The 22,360-nt window shown below is 35.1% G+C and overlaps 1 protein-coding gene across 3 annotated transcripts in view; it reads right to left on the bottom strand.

Moving 5' to 3' along the window:
• mute (muscle wasted) overlaps window positions 1-22,360 on the bottom strand; it is an 80,846-nt gene that overhangs the window by 22,083 nt on the left and 36,403 nt on the right. For all 3 annotated transcript variants that reach the window (XM_067087748.1, XM_067087747.1, XM_067087749.1), the window contains 10 exons: window positions 22,143-22,298; window positions 21,473-21,600; window positions 16,378-16,569; window positions 15,977-16,116; window positions 13,909-14,049; window positions 8,767-8,971; window positions 6,295-6,483; window positions 3,611-4,876; window positions 3,290-3,372; window positions 1,743-1,944 (listed from right to left, as the gene is read on the bottom strand). In XM_067087748.1, coding sequence (XP_066943849.1) covers window positions 1,743-1,944; window positions 3,290-3,372; window positions 3,611-4,876; window positions 6,295-6,483; window positions 8,767-8,971; window positions 13,909-14,049; window positions 15,977-16,116; window positions 16,378-16,569; window positions 21,473-21,600; window positions 22,143-22,298 — 2,702 coding nt within the window. The remainder of the gene's footprint in view (window positions 1-1,742; window positions 1,945-3,289; window positions 3,373-3,610; window positions 4,877-6,294; window positions 6,484-8,766; window positions 8,972-13,908; window positions 14,050-15,976; window positions 16,117-16,377; window positions 16,570-21,472; window positions 21,601-22,142; window positions 22,299-22,360) is intronic.

Raw genomic sequence — 22,360 nt, 5'->3', positions numbered from 1 at the left:
TTTCAAGATAAGATTGGCAGGTAAGAGTGAGAGCTTTTCACTTGTAGATGTTTTTGAGTCAATTATAATGACAAGCCTGCCAATTCATTGGGATGAAGATGACACTCTGGCTCCAATCATATCTCTCCTCTGGACATGTTCAGGGCCATAGCCATTTAGCTCTCCTCACCCTTATGCCTCATCTCCTACTTTGTGCTCCTGCAATACCTTCAGAGAATAATTCATGTATGAAAGCTTCGCTGTGCTCTCTTTTGTGCTTTAAATCCTTGAGCAAAACATCTTGAATTCCTTGGAGCCCTGGTTCCTGACGTATTACATAATACAGCTTTCAGAAAATGGGTTTCCTTCAGCATTTTGCAAACATCTGGGATATTTCGTAATTTAGCCTCCCAATTAAAACTGAAATTCATTCGTAAAATAATGGATGGCTTTGTGATGAACAAACCCATCAATAACATTCGTAGTACATGTCTCCTATCCTGGTGACTCATGTTGTTGCACACCCACATGGCATATGGGGTAGTGGTTGTTGAACAGAAAGCTGAGGATCCATGTGGCATCAGTGTCACAGAAGAGTGCAATTCTCCATCTGCTTTTGGTAACTAAAAGGTTATGAACCTTGGGAAAAATCACAGACCATGATAATGGATTTAATATGGTTGACAGGTTTCTATGATAGCCTTGTTTTATCTTATAAACTAAGTATCTCAGCAGCAGTTATGGATTTAATGCTTATAATAAAAATTAACTCTAAAAACAAGTAATAAATGGCCCACTGGGCATACAAAACACCATACCTGCAGGATCTCTATGAAGAGTACAGCAAAGATTTATAAGCAATAACTGTTGAGTACCAAACAGTGTACTGTACACAAATATACAAGATATGCACATATGTGACATGAAAATTGCAAGCATCTGAGTAACTGCACTCATCTTTTTAACACAAAAATTTAGCAAAGAGCTAAATCTTTAGATTAGTCTTGAAGAAACATGCCAGGCAACATTTACAACTAAGACTGGTAAAATGAAAGGGAAACATATATAACACAAATATATGAAACATGAAGGCAAAATACATCATCAGAGGAAGGGTGAAAGGCGCACTCCACCAAAAACAAATGAATAAACAACGAAATACATAGTATTATCAAAGAAACATACATAAATAATATAATGAAATGAACCAATAAGCATATCTTGCATTACTCAGTACCATTTACTGGCATTAAATACCAAAGGCAACGGAGGACAGGAAAATATTACAGTACCTACATTAAAATAGTGTGCTCCTCTTAAATCAACCAGAAAAAGCACCTGCAATACTTCTTTTTGTTAATACCAACAGGGCTGGCAGCAAAAAAGTAGTGAAACCACTCAGTGTGCAACAAAAGTTTCACCTGGAATTTCAACAAAATCTTTTAATGTCCTATTGGAAAGGAAGAGATGAGGTTTAAAAAATGAAATAGAGAATTAATTATTCCGCTGATACAAGCTCCCAAAATATCTAAAAAAATGGCTGTTATCAACTGGCTACACAAAGTGAGGTCTTACCTGCTGGGAACATGAGGATCTGTGATGCTAATACGCAATGCTGCTGACCATTATGTGATTTTCACTGGATGGGGAATGAAGTGTGTAGAAAACTCGCTGACCATGAATTTTGGACACTTTTAAGTAACAGGTTTGTTGTATAACAAATATATATTTACAAATGAACAATTTATTAACATATTTCCTACTTGTGCTGCTTCTGAGTCCTCCTCCTCTTCTTCATCTTCCTCTTCCTCTAAATCATCTTCTTCAAATTCCTCTTCTAAATGGGGTACTGTTGACTTGAGATGACTTGAATCACTAGGTGCTTCATTAACCAATGGCAATTCTTCCTCCACTTGAGGAAGTTGATCTATATTATTGCTTTTACTTGCACTATAGTTTTGTGATCTGTTAAAAAAGAAAAATAATGAATGCATTCCAATTATATCAGTGTTTAAAGCTGTGACTACTGACCTCACACCTGTTCCTATTTAGTGTTTAACCCTTGACATGCCCCAAAATAACATGTAAATTGTCACGTGTTGAACTACTTTCTGTATCACACAGAACTAAAAGCCATATTGTAATTAATTTTCATCCATAATAATTTCTTATATTTATCAGTTTATTGGCAGAAGAACAAGGTATGCCAGTCTATCACTGCAGTAAGCTTGCATTTTTAAATGCAAGCTTACTGGATATCTGGCCAAAAATAAACCTATTACACTTAAATAAATTTTATCCAAAGGTTTTTATAAAAAAAAATTATTATTAAATCTTTTTTAAAAGTCCAATTAAGTCAAAATTAGAATATCTTTGACATAATAATAAGTGCTGATAGTATACACAAGCACTAGGTTGTGTGGTGCTCCCTCATTTCCTGTTTACTCAGGATCATAAGTAAATCTGCATTTATACCAAAAATACTGTTTTATAATAAAACAAGCATTAAACCAAAAAAAATACAAATCAAGAATCTTGTGTGTGACATCATGAAGGTCAAGCTTAGCAAAGGTGTTTTAAGGTATTCTGACAATGCCAAGTGCCCACTCTAAGGATAGCAGAGATTTTCAAATTACACCTGAAGGCTAGCAAGAAACTGCACACACCTAATACTATCTAACCCTAAGCATTCTGAAGTCCTCTTTGGATGCAGCAGAACAAGTACAAGAAAGAAACACAACTGTAAGAGAGGTAGTCTTTAGGCACTGGTTGATTCTGATGACCCTTGTACAAGATCAGGAGAGAAGAAGGATGAAAAGACTTTATGCTGGAGTAGGGACTTGATAATCCAAAAACGACTCAAAAGAATGTCCTCTTGAGCAGACAGTAGGGCAGAAATAGCAACAGGTTTAAACAAAAACCATGAAAAGTATCCTTTCCTAAAAGGCTGAGTCTTAGCCACAAAAACTGAAGCAAATGAGAGACTAAGGACCAATGTCTGGAGAGTGAAACTTCCCTTGAAAGGGCATGGAGCTCACTGACACACTTAGAGGAATGCCAACCAGATGACAATCCATCGGACCACTTCCCAAGACTCCACCAACACAGGCAGAGGTATCACTATGCTATGGATAGCTCCTCTGTCTGTGTAGAAAGCACGAGAATCAGGGAGGAAATAGGTTGGCCAGTCAGTGGAAAGTTTAACTGACATAATTTTTCCACTTTTAATGAAGTAGACTTTTCTATATTAGGAGATATATTATTGCTACTTAAGCTCAAATAATAGAAAATATATTAAAAATAATCTTACTCTGGTTTTGGTGAGTCCTCTTTTGGAACTTTTGGCGTTAATCTTCTTTGTGCTGGAGACTTAATTCGCTGAGGTTTCTGAGGCTGGTAAATAAAGAACTTGGATTAATATCTCAAATAACATTTTGCTTCATAATGTATGACAAGAGTAAAGGAGTATAATATTTTATCCTAAGAAAATTAATACAGCTTTACATAAATTATTAAAAATTAAATATTTCTTTTAGTCATACAGGTATATAACACATAATTATGAAATTGTCAAATCTGAATTATAAACAATCTTTTTATTGTAGATGATAAGTAAGCAGATTTTACTTACAGTTAATTTGGGAAGGATTGGTGAAAGTTTTTTACTGCTAGGGCGTATTTTGCTACGATATCCATACTTTCTTAGAATAGGAGATACCTTCTTCATGGGAGATGTCTTAATTGGCGATCTCAGAATCTTTGCAGGAGAAATCTTACGATATGGTGAGTAGGTTTTTTGAGGGGACACATTCATTATCAGTCGTATGTTCTCTATCCCACCAATACCAGATGAAGGAATTGGACTTTGATAAACGGAAGTGACCATTGTAGCGCTTGTACCATGAAGTGGGCCTTGACTATCCAAGGAAGATTCAGGTTTTCCTGTTTTCTCAGTGGAAGCCTCTTTGTCTTCCCTTGATAAAGCATTACTTGAATATTCTGAGTTAGTCACATTTCTCATGGGGCCACTTTCTTTTTCATTTTTTCCTGCAAAATTTTCAGGGTGGCTGCAAGCTAATCCTAATGATTCTGGAACATTATTTGTTTCACTTTGATTGCATTTCCTCTCCCAGCATAAAGTATACTCTGCTGGCATACAGAATCTACTGTCATTAACAGGGCTTGGATTTGATTTTTCAGGTGTACTCAAAAGCGATGGCATATGAAGATTAGGAGTTGGTATATCTTGTAATGATAAAGAAGGTGATTTATGTGGTGTTTCAAGAGGGTACTCAAGACTTTCTCCTAAACTCATTTTCTTAGACAAAACAGTATCACTTTCATCAGAATCACCTGATAAATGTTCAACTGCACTTGATATATCACTTTTAAGTTCCGAACAAGATTTCACAGCTGTAGTCTTCAGGTCACTTGTATTTGTACCAGAATTTTCCTCCTGAGAAATAGTACAAAGATTCTTATCACTGACTGAATCACCTGAAATAGCAGCATCTCCTTGTATCTCAGGGTTCTGGAGTGTGACAGGAGCATCAGGTTTTACTAAAATGGACTTTGATTTTGAACCAACTGTTGATAGTTTTCTTGAATCACCAGATGTAAGAGGTTCAGCAGTCACCTCTCCAGGCTGTGATACAGACGGCATTGTTAATGATACTACATACGATGGATTGCTTGTAACTGGTTTTGTAAGAGATAAAGGTACAGCTAATGAGCCCTGCACAGGTAAGGTTTTAATGGTTGTTACTGGAGGTAAAACAGCTATTCTTGGCCCACTATATGCAAATGATATGGATGGATGTAACCCAATTGGAGTGTAGGTTGATGGTACCATAACTTTTGCACAGCTCTTGGGCTGAATTTTGACCATTTTTCTTCCCTGAAACATAAAGATATTTACATTAGACTCCTAGGACACAAACAGAGTAAATTAATCTAAGTAACATTTTCGATGAAAGATGCAATACAGTAATCTATTTATTTGTTTATATGCACTCATACATCATAAAAAAATTGTTTTGTAATTTCATTTTATCCCTTAAATGACATACCAAGTGGTAGTATTATTATTATAAATCAAAGTACAACCCTAACCCTGCTTGAGCAAGCAGAATGCTAAATGTCCAAAGTAACAACAGAGAAAGCAGCACAGTACAGCAATGGAAATTCAGAAGTGAAGAATCTCCTAAACTATGAGGATATAACAAAAAACAAACAAGATATTAAAAAGTAAAATACAAACAGAAAATAAATAAACAAAATGCATTTGCACTAAGTTTGAGCTTGATGTTCAATGATCCAATGAAGGGATAGGAAGATTTGGTCACAACAGGAATAAAACTTCCTAGAAAACTGATACAAAAAAAGACAACTGTTAGAAATAACTGCATATCTATTGCTATGCAGTGAATGGTATAGTTTGGCAAGATCTGGATTCAAAGGGTGATCAGAATTACAATAAACTTTACACAGCATACAAAATGAGCAAATAAAATATTGCCAAATATTAAAATCAAGATCAGCGATAAATAATTTAATAAATTTTTTTCCCAACAATTCAAGTCATAAGTCAGCTGCTGAAGACCAAACAGGGTAACAATATTCAAAAGCTTAACCCTCACAGTCTGGGCTAAAAATATATTAAGCACACCTCTGGACCAGGCTAAATTTAAGGATGGCCACATTTAAAAAAAATGCATCAATGGAAAGAAGATATGCATTTGCACATGGTATAAGAAAAAAATTATAAAATTTTCTGTACCTTCCTTGGGAAAATGAAAGTGAATATTTCCAACAGTGTGTGGGGCCTCTTTTACAAAAACAGTGTGCTAATGAAAGTGAATATTTCCAAGTGTGTGGGGCCTCTTTTACAAAAGACAGTTGTCAAAATATGCTAATTTTACCATGTTATAACTGTTTTTTAAATTTTTTTACCTTTTTTGTAAAATTATAATTACATTTCACACAATATAACAACAGATAAGAACTAAAATCAGTAACAAATTCTGAGCACATTTAATGTAAAATATTTACGAAATGCTCTGGGTTCAGGAGCGGCAGTACATTCTCCTAGGCTACCATATATGTGTAGATGGTACTGATTACCCGAGTATAGGGTAGGTTATATTCAATATAATTTTGTCAACAAACGATGGGTTTTATGGAACCTAACCCCACCGTCGTAAGTAGGGCAATACCTGTATATGTTTATATATGCAATACATACTTAAACAACATTTCACTAAGGATATAATTTCCTAATAGATTTGCTCACTGACTGAATTTCTCTATACTTACTTGAGTCCTCAAATTTTCTGTATTTAATCTTAGCTTCCGAGATTCAATTTGTCTTCTTGATATCAGAATCTTCTGCCATGGTTCTGGTAACAGCTTTTCTGGTATGTCCTTCACGAGGCACGGAATACTTGGCAAAAGAGGTTCTAACATGGCAACAGGAGGATCTACCTTTCCAGAATCAATAAACACCTGTAAAAACCAAAGAAAGCAATGAGAAAAGAATTCAGGGTTGTTTTCGCTTAAATCTGTTTAAAGTATAAAAAACACTTCAGTGGTTGTATACTCTCATGACTCTTCACTATTGATTATTTAAAATGTACATTTTGTTGTAGCTAAACCAAAGTGATACTCCACTAACAATTACTCTTAGTATTTTTATCTGAACAATAATATCCACAGAGATTGAATGTGTACCCTTTGAGAAGCAACATTTTTCCACATTATCATAGGCATCTTCAATAAACTAAAATGCTAATTCTCTGCACTAGGTGAGGTGAAAAAAATGATGTTTTGTAAATGACATGTCCAGTTACTATAAATAAACAACTTATTCATCTGCACATTGTGAGTTTATAAATACTTGAAATCTTTGGCAAACAAACTAGGGTTAAAATAGCTTTCATGGATATATGCACAAATCTGTCCTCTTATGTCACTTAAAGTTACCTGTGGTTCTATTGTATCTTGACACCATAAAAGATACAGAACTTGGGTCCTTCATTTAGATTTTGCACTATAGTAACAAAGACATGAATTAGTGGCACTCTGGGCTCATTTGAAATAAAAAAATTGACTAAGTCTGATTGCTCGATCTGACTAAGTCTGATTGCTCGATCTGACTAAGTCTCTTTTGGCAAGGTTAGTCTTTGTGTCTATAAGTACACAAAAACATCATGTTAAAAAAAATTATGCATGTGTTACTGCACCCTCCCATCTCCCTGGTACAGTATTTCTTGACACTTATTTAATGCAGTACAGTATACTATACTTAATCTAGTAATGTAGAGTTACATACATATATATATTTGTCAGTCTATGTATGTGTCAATACATAATTGTACGCATCACACTGAAGTAAACTATGTACTTACCAAGCCCTTTTCTCTCTCTGACAATGTATTTTCTAACATTTATTTAAAGCAGTTCACTACTGTCCCTAATACTATAATGTGGCAGTGTTATACACATTTCTTTTTCTCTCTGTGTATATGTATACATGTGTACATACATGTATGCATTGAATTAAGGTAAGCTACACATTGTGCATTTGCTTGCCTCTCTCTCTCTCTCTCTCTGCTGAAATCTTTTTATAAAGAATAATCCAGAGAGAGAGAGAGAGAGAGAGAGAGAGAGAGAGAGAGAGAGTGCACAATAAGTGCACAGTTTACCCAGTTTACCTTAATATGATGCATACATTTATCTAAACACACATACTAAAAAATATATACTGTATATATGTAACACTACAATACAGTACAAGGTACAATACCATACTACAATAATTAAATATATCAATAAAAATACTGTACCATCTATACTACTGAGAGAGAGAGAGAGAGAGAGAGAGAGAGAGAGAGAGAGAGAGAGAGAGAGAGAGAGAGAGAGAGAGAGAGAGAGAGAGAGAGAGAGAGAGAGAAAACCACAGAAGTGCATAGTGTTCCATTACATTAAAACATAAACACAATGAAGATTATGGTCATTTTGTTATTGTACAGTACAAGTTTTTTGTACAGTTAACATATCTTATAAGCATAAGCAGGTAGAACCACTGCATTTGGCAACATTTTTGTTAGGCTATATCGTAAAGTACCGTACTGTACTGTATGTGTTTCTAGAACTATTTCATTTAGAAGATATATCCCTCAAACTGAATGAAAAGTAAATTAATATTTCAAACTGAATGTTAATTACAAAATACCAGTTAGGAGATGCTATAAATTACTTTATATGGAAATGCTGCACATTATAAACTAACCAGTTAGCTCCAAGGTATCATGTAGACTATATGTAAGTCATCACTTAACTGATTCCATTACCTATCAGAAGTGGCAGAACCTGGCCCCACAACCCTCTGATTAATTGATTAGCCACCGTACTTATGTAGTAAACAATGAGCAAAGTTTTGAAGCAGGGTCATCATGCACCAGTCAATATGATTCTACAGCAAGTTGCATTGCATTAAGTATCATCACATAACAGTGAATATTATTTGAGGTGACAATACATTCCAACTTCTTGCTTCATATAAATGTCTACTCATAAAAGTTTATCACACAGTTATGTATTAAGCAACTGACTTGAACATCTGTGAAATTTAATCATTATGCATCAGTCAATATGTAGTTACCTGAGTTCAAGCATCTATGATGCACTTTTTCATATACAGTATACAAGAAAAATAAAAACAATGTTGTTAACATTAGTACTGTTGATTAAGAACTGCGAAAAGATTATGACAAACAGAGTACTTACAGCAAGAGGATTTTGATTTGCAAGATGCTCTTTCAGGTTCTGCCGCACATTCTTGATTCTAGATTGTACTTGTTTGGCTGTCTTGTGTAAAACCCTATCTTTTAAGCAATCCTTTACCACTTTATAAAGATGAGGAGGAAGCTTTATGACCTTTCCTGGTTCACTTTTGGGTACCAGATAATTAAGCATAGCCATCACAACTAGCCTGGAAAAAAAAATAATTTGACAGAATTCATAAATAAATTACTGCATCATCATCAGCCTTTTCTTCTATGAGGTTAAGACATGAGATGAGTTCTTTCTACTTTCCTTTGTCCTTCGCATTTTCTTCCTGAACTCTCATCAGGTCTATGTCATCCCTTTACCCTTTTTCAGTCATTTACTAGGTCTTCCTACAGGTCTTTGTCCTGCTACTTCTATATAACCTTCTCACTGTACACCCAAATCACTTGAGGTCTTAGTCAATTGTACAACTACTAGATACCACATCTCTCCACCATATCATTAGTTGTAATACAGGACAACATATCTACCACACTAACCATGAATTTTAACATTCTGTTGTTACGCCTTTTCAATATCTCCATCTTCTTTTTTAGTGCCAATGTATTACTGCACAGAGTAACACAAACCTTCTTTATGCATTGTAAATCTTTGCTCTCTACACTAATGGAATATTTCTATTTACCAGCATTCTAGCTATCTCTTTCCATTTTATTCGGCTGGCAGCTATTCTTTTGTCTCACTGCCTTTGCAATCCCTGCTTCATAGTAATGTTCTACAAGTATACCTACCAAGAAAATAAGCCCTTTTCTGTGAGAAGTTATTGGATTTGATGAAAAACAAAGGCCTTCTCCTCCAATAAGATCACAACTTTGACAAGACTGGCCTATTTTGGATGTCCCTATTGCAAAAGCGATGGCAAAGGATTCTGGCACTTTGTTTTGCCAACACTAATGGCTCCCACCATCTCAAACCATATTGTTGGCACTGCTAGATGGCCATGGGCCATAAAGGACATGATGCACTTGCTGTTGGTCTATTATTATTCATCGCAGAAGACATGGCTTGCAACAAATACCATTAGGGCCTATCTGTTCAACCAGATGTTCCTAGAGTTATGGCACCACCAGGACATTGCACTTAAGATCCATCTGGAACATGTCAGGGTCATCACCATCATGGATAACTGTGCAACACACCTGTCTGAGGAGGAGATTGACAGAAAACAGTTGGATTAAGTGCATCATCCTCCCCAAAAAACACAACTTCTCTGATACAACCTATGGACCAGGGGATGATTTATGTCACCAAAAGGCTATACCAAAACATTCCTTGAATGATGAGATGGTTATTCTTGGGGGTGAAGATTCTGAAGGCAAAAAAAATGCCAGAGCAAAATGCTACAAAATCTAGAGTTACAACTTGCAGTCTGCCATTTTCAACTGGGCTGCAGTATGGAAGCTCTGAAACCCTAAACATTATGCAATGCATAGAAGAAACTGCTGGAGGATGCTGAAGATGTTCAGAACTTTAGTGTCTTTGAGTCAAGAGATTTCTGTACCACCTACCAAAATGGTGGTGAAACTCTGACAGAGGAGGAAACTAGAAGATGGGGGAGACTCAGGTCATCAGTTGTTCATAAATGACAAAATTATTTAAGAGTGCATGAGTCTGCTGATGAAGAGGAGGATGTTACAGAGCCATCCAAAACTATTGCGAAAACTCTTAAAGCTCAGGGCACACACAGGTGCATTGACAAAATATCTCTATACCCTTTCCCCTGAACATACTGCATTAAATCAGGACACCCTAATGTACTACAGGCCCGCCAAGGAATTACACAATGTAAGTTTCCAGATGCAATTTTGGTCTGGAAGGCAGGCAAAGATCGATCCCCAATGGTGTTTTCACACCCCTGCACCTTCATCACCTCAGCCAACACTGCCACACCCCATGAGCTCAAAACATTGCTCTCTACTCCATTACAATGGAAGGCGGCAACTCTGACTTGGACTAAAATGTTCCAAGTCACCACACTATGCATTACATCGTTTTCAGTACTGTATTTACAGTCTTTGCCATAAATGTTTTGACATTATAATCGACAAGTACATATTTAATGCACTGTTGTTTATATTTTGTCATCTTCATGGTAAGAGTCCTCATACATTAACATACAGGTTAGGGTGTACATACTATTTGGGAATTTCACTGACGTCTATCTAACGTACTGTTATGCTCTATGCACTCCATTTCTTTTAGCCCACTATGTGTTCATGCTATATGTACATATTCATCATGCTACAAAACAATACTCACTTTCTATGACTTCCAACCCCTCTCTCTATCTCATATACATTATTTTAATTGACATTTACTTAATGCAGCAGAGTACTGTACTGTACTTAATACAATAATGTAGTTTTACACATTTTTCTGTATGTGTGTACAGTGTATGCATCACATTAGGATAAACTATGCTTACAATGTCTTTGCTTCCCCCCACCCTCTCTCTCTCTCAATTTTTTTTATAAAGAATTTGTGGGTTACTTATCTTCAAAAGGAAACAATGTTTATGTTTTTTAAACTGTATGAGTTTTGTATACCGTATTCCAAGTATTTTACATATCTTTCATGCATAAGTAAGTTTATATATTTTTAGAAGCAATTCATTTTGCTGATATATCTCTACAACTGAACGATAAGTTAATCAATATATTAAACTGAATGACAATTACAAATTACTGGTTAGGATAAGCTACTAAGTACTTTATTTGAAATTGTGTTATGCAAGGTAATGTATGGTTCCTAGGGACTTTATCGTATAGGATATATGCAAGTCTTCATTAGCCATACTTTGTTATTTATGGCAAGGGCAAACTCCCTAGTTGTTCATTAAGCTGGATTGCCACTGTAATTTATGAGGATAAAAAATCAGATAAGAGTAATAGGGTCAAGTTTTGGTACAACTTGGCCAGAAGCCAATGAAGATCACTAAATTAGGTGTCAGGTTCCTGAGGTAAAAAGTTATGAATGTCAAAGGGGACTTCCAAAATGTTAAGGAGACCAGAGGAAATATCCTTATTAAATTCCTTTTTAAATTCCCTGAACCTAAAGTGGGAAGCTTCTCATTCTGAGGTGCATAAGTAAGCTATCATGGTGATCTGCTGAAAAAAATACCATGACACCCCTTTCCTAAAGCTTCAGCCTTTTGAAGATAAGTCCTTATGGACTTATCTTCATTTCCAAACTGCACAGGTAAAGTGGTATGACAAACTGTCAAACTGTAATCAAATGTGCAACCCAGTCCTATGCTGCACCAGTTCTTGGAAACACAGATATCACTTGAAAGGGAACATTATTCACTAACCTTCCTAACTGATACAAGGACTACCAAAAAGTCTTTAGTGGGACATATATAAAACTGGCTTCTTCTAGTCATTCTTATCTTGTATCTAATGAGTGCTAAAGGGGACATAATGGCAACTTTTTTTTTTTCTATGTATGACTATGAAATTTATACCAGTTATTAAGGACCTCACATACAATCATTTACGGACCTCACATACAATCATTTACGCCCAAAAGGCAAAGTCTGTTACTCTTGGATTAATACAATACAATACTTATTCATTTTAATAATATTGATCCTTAGACATAATACCTTCAGCCTTCAGGCTCCTCTCCCTACTGTCTCTACATGAAGCACAATATTACTTTAACTTGAGTATCTCTTTATCCATGTGGCACCATATGAAATATCAATAATCAGAATACCATTCTTACCAGGAAAAGTGATCATGTACTCCTTCTAATATTTAGGTATTTTCTTGCTTTCCAAATGAATTTTCATTTCATCATTTACATGTATTATAAATGCCAAGAGCATTTATTCATTGCTCCTTGCATCTGTTTCAAGAACACAAATGCATAACATTAAAAAACAAAGTGATAAATGAGGAATAGATTCCCCTAGCAAATAGGTGGGAACATTCCTCTACAGGTGGCAGCATACACATGGCTCTGAAGTTTCCTTTATCTTATGCTTTTGGCATATTTGTTCTATTTTTATTTCAGATTCACCTTTTGCAAACCTAATGATGTATTTTCTAAAACTTTGCATCATGGTGTTTATGTTGAAGGAAGTTCTAGTAATCTTTCACAGCTAATGAGAACACATATGTTACTTGGAACTTCTTTATCTTTATCATGACTATCTGCACCCTCATAAGTATGTACTTTGTTTTATCCTCACTATCTTAATCCTCATAATCATGTAACAAGAAAGAATATAAAAATAGGCCTTGGAGATGGGGAAACATCAGGAATGCAAGCTACTGATGGCTAGGGGTAAGTCTAAGTTGGAATGGCAGGAAGATGGGGTTTTTTCCTGCTAGTAGAAATTTTCTCTTATGTTAGTGTATCTGGTCTGGTTCTTCCATTGTGGCATGCTGAAAATCTTCAATAAATGTGGAAATTCTCTTAGGAAAAGATGAGTACTGTACTGAAAGGCTTAGCCAGAACTATGAACCATAAAACATCATTACGCATGGTTTCAAGAGACTTTGGCTACTATTAATGAACCTATGATCTCATTTCACACTTTACCAAAAGTAAAATTTTGGAGAGGTTATGGAGCAAATCTATAGTATCATCCAATACTATGGCATATAAATCAGAGTACAAATGAAAATAACCAAGGAAAAAATGAAAAAATATCAAGAAATATATTAAATTCTGTGAGCACAAATGGAAAGGTATTGACTCCTTGCCAGACATACAAGTCCAGTCAGGTGAATGTTGTTTTTCTTTGGAGTATGTCTGAAGGAATTGCTGAATGTAAGATATGCTAAGATAAACTGATGGCTCTGTGTTATCAACCAACAAAACTTGCAAGCCTTTCTTCTTGAATACCAAAAATAAAATATGGACATGGTCACAGAATTTCCTTAGAAATTCATAGTTTGTTTTAGTTTTTGCAGCAAACTCAAGAAGAGGCAGGGAGCTGCACACAAAAATTTGGTGGAAAAAAATGTCAACTATACACACAGTCAATCCAACCACAGCTTGATTAAATCAGCTTTATAGGTATGGTTCATCACTGTTACAATAAAAATATACCAAAATGGTCACACTTACATGTCTTCCCCTGGTACAAAAATGGTCTTATTTTTTGTAGAGTCACTAAACATTCGTTTAGGTAATAAATTTGGATATGGAAAAGCCGTTGAATTCAAGACAGCTTCTACTACCCGTGGAGTTAATTCTATGGTGTTCTTCCTGTAAGAAAAAAATTTAATAACATTCAACTAAATTAACAGCATGAGAATATACTAGCTGAAGATATATGAATTTATCTATTATGGTTAAAGCAATGTGTTCTTATCAAGAGTTTCCTTGAAAATAGAAACAACTCAAGATTTTAACATAACTACATTCGCAAAAATCACCACATTAGCTAGGTCACAATAAATTAAATCCAGTTTTTTCTAAAAACTCTGGTTGCAGAAGAATAAAGTTAAAGCAAGACATACTGGATGAAATAAAAAAAAACATAACTAATTCTTCATACAAAACCAGTACAGATAGCCTTTATTTATAACCTCCTGACTTTTCAAAATTCACATTTATAGGGAATTAATGGTAGCTGTTTGTATCTGGGAGACAAGTGACTCATTGGCTACTTCTGAACTAAAACAAAGCACAATGCAGCCAGTTTATAGACTACTGTATACTTGACACTGTATTATCTATACTACACCTCAAACATTATAAGAAAATGCTTTATATAAGACCATGTACATTCTATTGTATTTATTACTCACATATTACTGTTTATAGACACCTTGTCTAAATCTTTCATCATGAACAGACCAATGTGCCAAAACCAAGTAATTTTTCCCTTTATGAATCTTATTTTGAAGCTTGTAATTCCTTTCCTACCAAAGAAATATATTACTGAGTTATAGTATTTTGGTATTTCATTTCATTTCTTTCCAAATTAAATTATAAGGTAAAAATGTCTTCTAATTACCACAGCACATCAGGTTAGTTTAAATTTTAGTCTGTTTAGGCAATGTGCAACTTTAATAGCCACTACAAAAATTATAAGCTTGGGTCTTTTATATATAACATTCACATATATACCTGATTATATTTCTCAACTGATTTTACATAACTGAACCTTATGAACATTTTAAGAAGCTCCAAAAGTACCTCAGTAAAAATCATTGTAATAAAGCAAGAGTACAATACTAGCTACAATAATTCAGTCGTATGCAGACATTGCTGTATGTTAAGAAAAGCTAACAGCCATTATTGCATAGTATGAAAAATTAAGTCAGGGCCAAAGAACCATCACTCTAACTCCTGTCTTCCTCTCAGCCTGCACTTATGCATTTTTATCTCTGTATAGTACATAACATACTTTTGTACAGAGGTGTTTCACTGTCTGATGAATGATGTATGTGTGTATACTGTGTTGGTGAGTAGGTTCTTTGTATCCATTATCCAGTTACAGATGAATATGTTAAAAGAAAACAAACAGCACTGTGCATGACATCAATTAAAGAATAGCTAAATGAAATAATACATATAGGCATAATACAAATGATTTTTGTACTATGCTTATCTGTTGATTTTTTATCGAGTGTAGCGATGGTAATGTACAAGCATTCATGTCTCTTACTCTGTCAATGAGTTTAGAGCAAACTGTTGGCCAAACAAACTGCAAAAAAATCTTAAAGTGTTTTATCTAAATTGCTATGCTGTGTGTACATGTGAGCAAGGTCAAAGCCAGGATGAAACAAATGGGCACTTCAACAGATAATGGAGGAGGTTGTAAGAGAAGTGACTACAAAATGCTGGGATTCATGACTGTATGCACTGAAAAGGTAGTTTTATAAAATGAAAAAGTTGCTGAGAGATGTGGTGTTCAGAAAGCAGTAAAGAGATAGATCTAAAAATTCTCAACAGTTTAGGCATGCAATGAGGAAGGGAGAGAACTCAGTTAGAGGAGTAGTAGTATATACACAGACAGAGCAAGAAATGGCATAGATAATGATAAGGACCCAATCAGAATTCTTGCATGTGTAATAGAAGCAATGTCAAACTCTGTGATGTAACCTGATGCTAAAACTATATCTAGAGGAGATGATGGTGAAATTATGTATACATCATGTTCAAGAAGAGCACATAAAATACATACTTTGTTTCTGATTTTGGCGTATTCCCTAGAGATTTATTTTTATCAAACAGCTGTAGCATGCTAAGAGCAGCATCAAGGTTAAAGGGATGAAAAAATGTATTTTTGTGCTCACTGATGGAGCTATTGGTCTTCATTTCCTCCTGCAACAAAAAACAAAGACAATATAAATATGTTTCATACCACCTTTAAAGAAAATGCAACAAAAACCGAAGACAATATAAATATGTTTCCTAACATCTTTAAAGAAAAAAGTCATTCTTTCTTAGGAACAATTAACATGAATCTCAATATCGACAATTACTTTATATCTTTAGGTATAAAACAGTAAATTTCTACAATAATAAAATTTGTGTCAAATAATCTAACAAAATTACATTTACAAATTAGACACTAAAACTGACCAACAATAGTTTGGCGGAATCTGCAATAGTATTTTCAGGCAACTCATCACTGAGTAACACTGTTGTAGTCAATAACTGAACATGCTGTGACATCTGTTGCCGGAGAACATCCAGCTGGTAAGGTGTAAATTTGGCAGTCAAAACTTCAACCCATATGACATCTGATGGTGGACCTACTTCTTGTTTTACTGGCTGTAAATAAATAAAACTGAGTAAAATGATGCACTATATATATGATTACTTTATCCAAAGGACAATTTCATAAGGCACCATCCATGCCTAGAAAAAGTATGCCATGTCTATAACAAGTTTGCCATGTACATCTCTGAAAGAGGGTTACTAACTACAAGGTGACTATTCCAATGCACCATAAAAGGTACTACAGATTCTAAACAGCAACCCTTTAGTTCCCTACTGGTTTCCATTTTTCCTTTTAGCCTCTTCCCACTCATCTGTCCAACATCCATGGCTTTAATTTTGCCCCAGTTTTAAGTTTTCATTGAAGAACAAAACTTTTGTATGTACATGTGATATGTCGGTGTGTGTGTGTGTAACACATACCCTTTTACTAGGGGTATCCCATATAAGGCCACAGTCACATTTATCCTTTAGCTACTGGCTCAGAGACAAAGTCCTAATGCAGAAACTTCAACAACATTTACTGATTCACATCTTACACTTGAGCAGAAAGCTCATCAAATGTGCATTGACCTTTTCCCTTAAACATCATGTTTTGCATAAACTTCCTGGGTATTACTTTCCACCCATTCCAAAAATCTTCCATTCAATCTTGTCAGCACTTTCTCTGGAGGAATAATATGCACAGTACTTTCATCAATAAGTAAAAGATGAGTGGAATTCATGTGCAAAAAGTAACCAAAGAATATTAAGTAAAATGAATGCTATGTAAGGGAACCTTTTGAGTAAGTGGGTTTGCACTTGGTATAGACAAAAAAGCTAAAAATCTGAATACTATGAAAAGTACATGGTACACACAAAAAAGTAAATGATATAAAAACAGGAAGCTAATGAGATGTAAATAAATGAGGAGCCCACAGCATGGAGAAAACAAAAGCACTGGAGAACTTTCAATTACTGGAATGTTTGTTAGGTCTGCCCCAGAGAGAAAAGATTATTTATTAACAACTTTTATGGACAGTATTACTGTATATATGAAATACTAATCCAGAAATACCCTAAACATGTTTTTAGCAAAATCTAAACATGTTTTCTCATTACCACTTTTTGCTGACTATTTGGATATTCTATATGTTACCCAGCATGCAAAAAGTTGACCACTTTTAAAACATATTCGTTTAAACAAAATAAAACTGTCTAATGAAAAATAAGTGATAAGTATTTCAAATAAAAATGCAAAAAACCAGAGAAATTATTGCAAATGAGAGAGAACTGACTTAAAAAGCACTGAGTATTTTATATATTTTAGTATTTAATCCTAATGCAGTAAGATTACTGCAGAGAAATTAGTCCAGAAAACTGAATGTTCACAGTTTTACTGTTTGCTAAAAGATATTTGTTTTAGAAACTAGGCACTTAGCTTCCTGCAACTATATCCATGAATTTTGCCTAAACAGCAACACAACACTGTAGTAAAATTATCTGGACTACCTGGAGTGACCTCTGTGGTGTCTGCTTACTGCAACAGACCAAAGAGTACTTAGTATTTTGGCTGACTTGTGCAATGCTGTCACATGTTTGAGAAGGATGAAGGGAAGACCAGGTAATTGCTGTCGGCAAGGAACGGAGCCCTCCTGCCTTGAGTCCTATTATATTAGATCACTGTGTTAAATCAAAGGCAATAAACTGGACAAAACCAACTGAGATAATTCTTTGATACTGGTTATCTGTTTTATGAAGCCCTTGGATGATGAACAGCAGCTACACTATAAAATAAATTTCTGAGCTCAGAAACGGGAAAATGTAACCCTTTCAATCTATTGTATTCTTAAGGAGCTTTCAATAAAAAAAGTTAGCTTACATTAGGAAACAATTTTAGAAAAAGGATTTTGACAAAGGGAAAAATCTATTTCTGGAGAGGGACCCGTGTCACCCGGTGAAATAGTCCATTCAGCACTTATTTCTAGGTAATTCGTTTGTTAGATACCAGAGAAAGCTAAATGAAATGCTTACCCCAGAGAGCTCCCACTAGATGGAGTCGTGTATGGAAAAAGGGTGAACTACAAAAACACGGAACCTTATCCTATAGAAATTCCCAATGTCAAAAGTCCCAACTGAGCCCATGCACTACTTGCGGACTGTATACAAGGCAACACTAGCCGCATTCCATGTTAGCACCCACCTCACTAGAATGAAGTTTATCAAGGGAGGGAGAGAATGAAAAACAGGTAGGTCTACACGGGCCCCTCTCCAGAAATAGATTTTTCCTTTGTCAAAATCCTTTTTCTGGAGTCCCTGTCACCCGGTGAAATAATAACAGAGAAATAAACATCATTCTTATGCTATTAAAGACTTAAATAGAAACGTTGAAAACTAGGAGAATTCTACCCTGAACATTAGTAAGGTCCTCTAAGTTCATGTAATGAAAATAATGTAAGTGGTCATTCTAAGATCATGAGCTTAGAATAGCACCTGAATAGGCTTGTATTAAGAAAATACTTCCTGCCTAATAGCAGACCCAATGACATTTTTTTTAAAGGAGAGGACCTGACAAAATTTGAGGTCCTGTCTAAAAAAAGCCTGCAAGGAGAAAACTGGACACAGAAACAGACCTTGTAAAAGGGGAGTACTTTCCAAGGTGACCACCGAAAATGAGGACCTTCAATTGTAGATAGAAAGTTAGGGTGAGGAATTCACAACAACCCCTGATGAGGGGAAACCAAACTGATTGGTTCCACCAGACAGGGCAGACAGTACAGGAAAACTAACACTAGAAGCTAAGCTGATTAAAAATTTTTGGGACTTCCTTATCAAGGAAAGGTAAGAACAAGATGATTGTTGGTTACCGGGCTAACTCCGATACATTACTCAAAGACCAGGAAAAATGTAACTGTTCTTAGATGAACACAGACCTTAGGGATGAAAGTTAAGGGCCTGTGAGTCTGGTTCCAACAAAACACTTTCCTCGAGGCCAATGCGGCCGCATCAGTACTGTAGCTTCGAAAAACTATGTGAAGAGTGCTAGTTTTTAACTGCAGAACCACACTGCAGTAGAGTAGGATCCTTTAACTGATTTCAGGAAAACAGTAATAACAGGACCAATATCAGTTAATATTAATTTGCATAATTTCATAATTTCTTATTTGCAAATAAAATTACAGTTTAGGATGAAGCCTTTTTCAGCATACAATAAAATCATAATTTAAATTTTCTCAAAATTGCCCACAAATTTTATTTACTGGTAAATTTTCCCACAACTTACTCTTGGTACTTTAACTCAAAGATGAAAGGTGCCTGTGTGCATGTGTGTGTGTGATTAGGCTAGCATAGTAATGTAGTTAACGTAATGATTTGCTATCATTATTTCCTTATTCTTTTTAATATTTGGATTATTACCTCACCTGAAATACAAGTTTTTGAAAATTTATGTATATAATTTGTTTCTTATATTTATTTGAGAGAGAAAGAGAGAGAGAGAGAACTGAGGTGTTTACAGCAAGAGAGAGAGAGAGAGAGAGAGAGAACTGAGGTGTTTACAGCAAGAGAGAGAGAGAGAGAGAGAGAACTGAGGTGTTTACAGCAAGAGAGAGAGAGAGAGAGAGAACTGAGGTGTTTACAGCAAGAGAGAGAGAGAGAGAGAGAGAACTGAGGTGTTTACAGCAAAGTCTACGCACAGTATAAATGGATTCTGTAAGTGAAATAACATTTTATTGATATTTTACTGTGCTCTTTCATTAAAGGATAAGTATACTGAGAGAGAGAGAGAGAGAGAGAGAGAGAGAGAGAGAGAGAGAGAGAGAGAGAGAGAGAGAGAGAGGCATGAACTTTCTTTGTTTCATCATTTTAGCTTTAGTCTTACTTTGTAAGTAGAAATATAAATAATCACTCAATATGCAGTTGACTTGACTTGCTCAGTATGTATATGGAAAACATGCACCACTGAATACAGGTACAAATAAAAGGGCAATCTAGTATCACCACTGCCTACAGTGCACTTCCTCTAATGCACTTAGTTTGATCTTTGTATCTTTATGTTGTTACTTGTAAACAGCATTCATTAAGCATACACACACATACCTATACAGTCACCGCCCTAGTTCTGAACAGTCATGTTACAAACTGACAGGCTTCACAGATCCCAGCCCGAGAAGAACCCTAAAAGAGTTCTGTTAAACAAATCATTTATCTAATGTTACAAACTGACAGGGTGTTAAAACTGTGTTTGGAGTGCTCCCCTTGGCTACCTGTGAGTTCAAATTTTGCTCAGCATGCCTATTCTGCCTAGTAAGAACAGAAGAACACGAGGAAGAGGAACCTGATCCTTTAACCCATTCCCTGATTGTCCCAAGTATTATCATGATTAACTGCCACACATTCTTCTTATAATCATGAGGATACTCGTTCACACTCATAAAATCTTCCTACTTATTTCTATCTTCCCGATTTATCTTGTTCTTTGATGCAATTCCCATTGTCTTCATTTCCTCTCCCCACAGGAAATGTTTAGTATGCATTTTTGTCAATACATACATGGAGTGTATGTATTGTTTACTTTATGAACTTCCAATGTCAGAAGCTGCTCCTGTGAAATTCTCTCTGAGTTCATAACTTTCAGAACATGGAAAAAATATTAAATTCTGAATGCATTACTATGGATTACTTGTGTGTGTGATGATGGTTACTTGATCTTCAATCCTAAATTCTGAGGAAGGTCTTGTGTGGGACGTTTGCTTGCCAAAGTGTTGTATTTTCTTGTGTTTGTGAAGAGTGAATAGCCTAGCCCTAGGCTATTCACTCTTCTCAAAACTGTATTTTGTATGTACCCTTCCCTTAATATTAGGAAGTTAAACCAGACCATAAACCATGAGTAAAATAAGAAGTCTGTTCATTGTTTGCTCACATGGAAACAGAATATAAATAAACCTAAGATTAATAAAATCTGCAAGAAATTACATACAGCATCCTTCTGGGATTCCGTGTTTTTCAGCTGAGAAGGCTTTCTCTTCTGACCACCACCAGAATTCATATGCTGTGAAAGATGCTTCCTCACTGGTTCTGCTGACTCTTCATCACTATCCAATGTACCTAAAATATCATTCAATTTGTTTTCATGTTATTACAAAAACCAAATGATTTAAATTAGAGGTTACTAGTATATTAAAATAATACAGTGGACCACCACTTTTTCACGCTTCACTTTGTTGCGAATTTTTGTGGAACATATCTTTCAATTTTACACGGGAACCTTCAGCAATTTGAGAATTTTTTTATGGACTGTATCTCTAAAATTATCACATGGCGTAAAGCTAATCATGATTACAGTAATGGGTTTTATTATGACAAAAGAAGATAAACTGAAAAACTAAATTACAGAAAAAGAATAGTACTTCAGAAATCTTTCATTAAGCAAATCAAACAGAAAAGTGAGTATCGTAGTGAGATAGAAGGGGGGCACAATTTGTTTTACATATTTCAAAAGTCAATTCTCTCATCATAACTAGCAATTCTATTCTTTGAATAATCTTTGCTTTCTGTTTTTGTTAAGAATACTAATTCAAAATAGAGGCCACGAGTTTGCTATTAAAACTAAATCACAGAAAATTACTGATGTAATACTGTACTCTTACCAAGAAGTTCTGTTAAAAGATCGTTTATCTCTTTTTTCGAAATCTGCACAGCACGATCCCCACGCATTTCTTCCCGCAAATCACTTGCATCTTCTTTATCTTCTAAGATGTTGTATTCAGGATCTGCTTCCTCATCTTCAGCAACTTCAGTATTTTCTGCAGCAAAGATGAGAATCATTATTTTATAACTGCAAAATTTCAAATAACCTGTTTTATCA

This window comes from Macrobrachium rosenbergii, chromosome 44 (genome assembly GCF_040412425.1).
Source record: "Macrobrachium rosenbergii isolate ZJJX-2024 chromosome 44, ASM4041242v1, whole genome shotgun sequence".
In the NCBI taxonomy this organism is placed as follows: domain Eukaryota; kingdom Metazoa; phylum Arthropoda; class Malacostraca; order Decapoda; family Palaemonidae; genus Macrobrachium; species Macrobrachium rosenbergii.
Note: the sequence above shows the minus strand (reverse complement) of the source record. Positions and strands in the feature narration are given on the sequence as shown.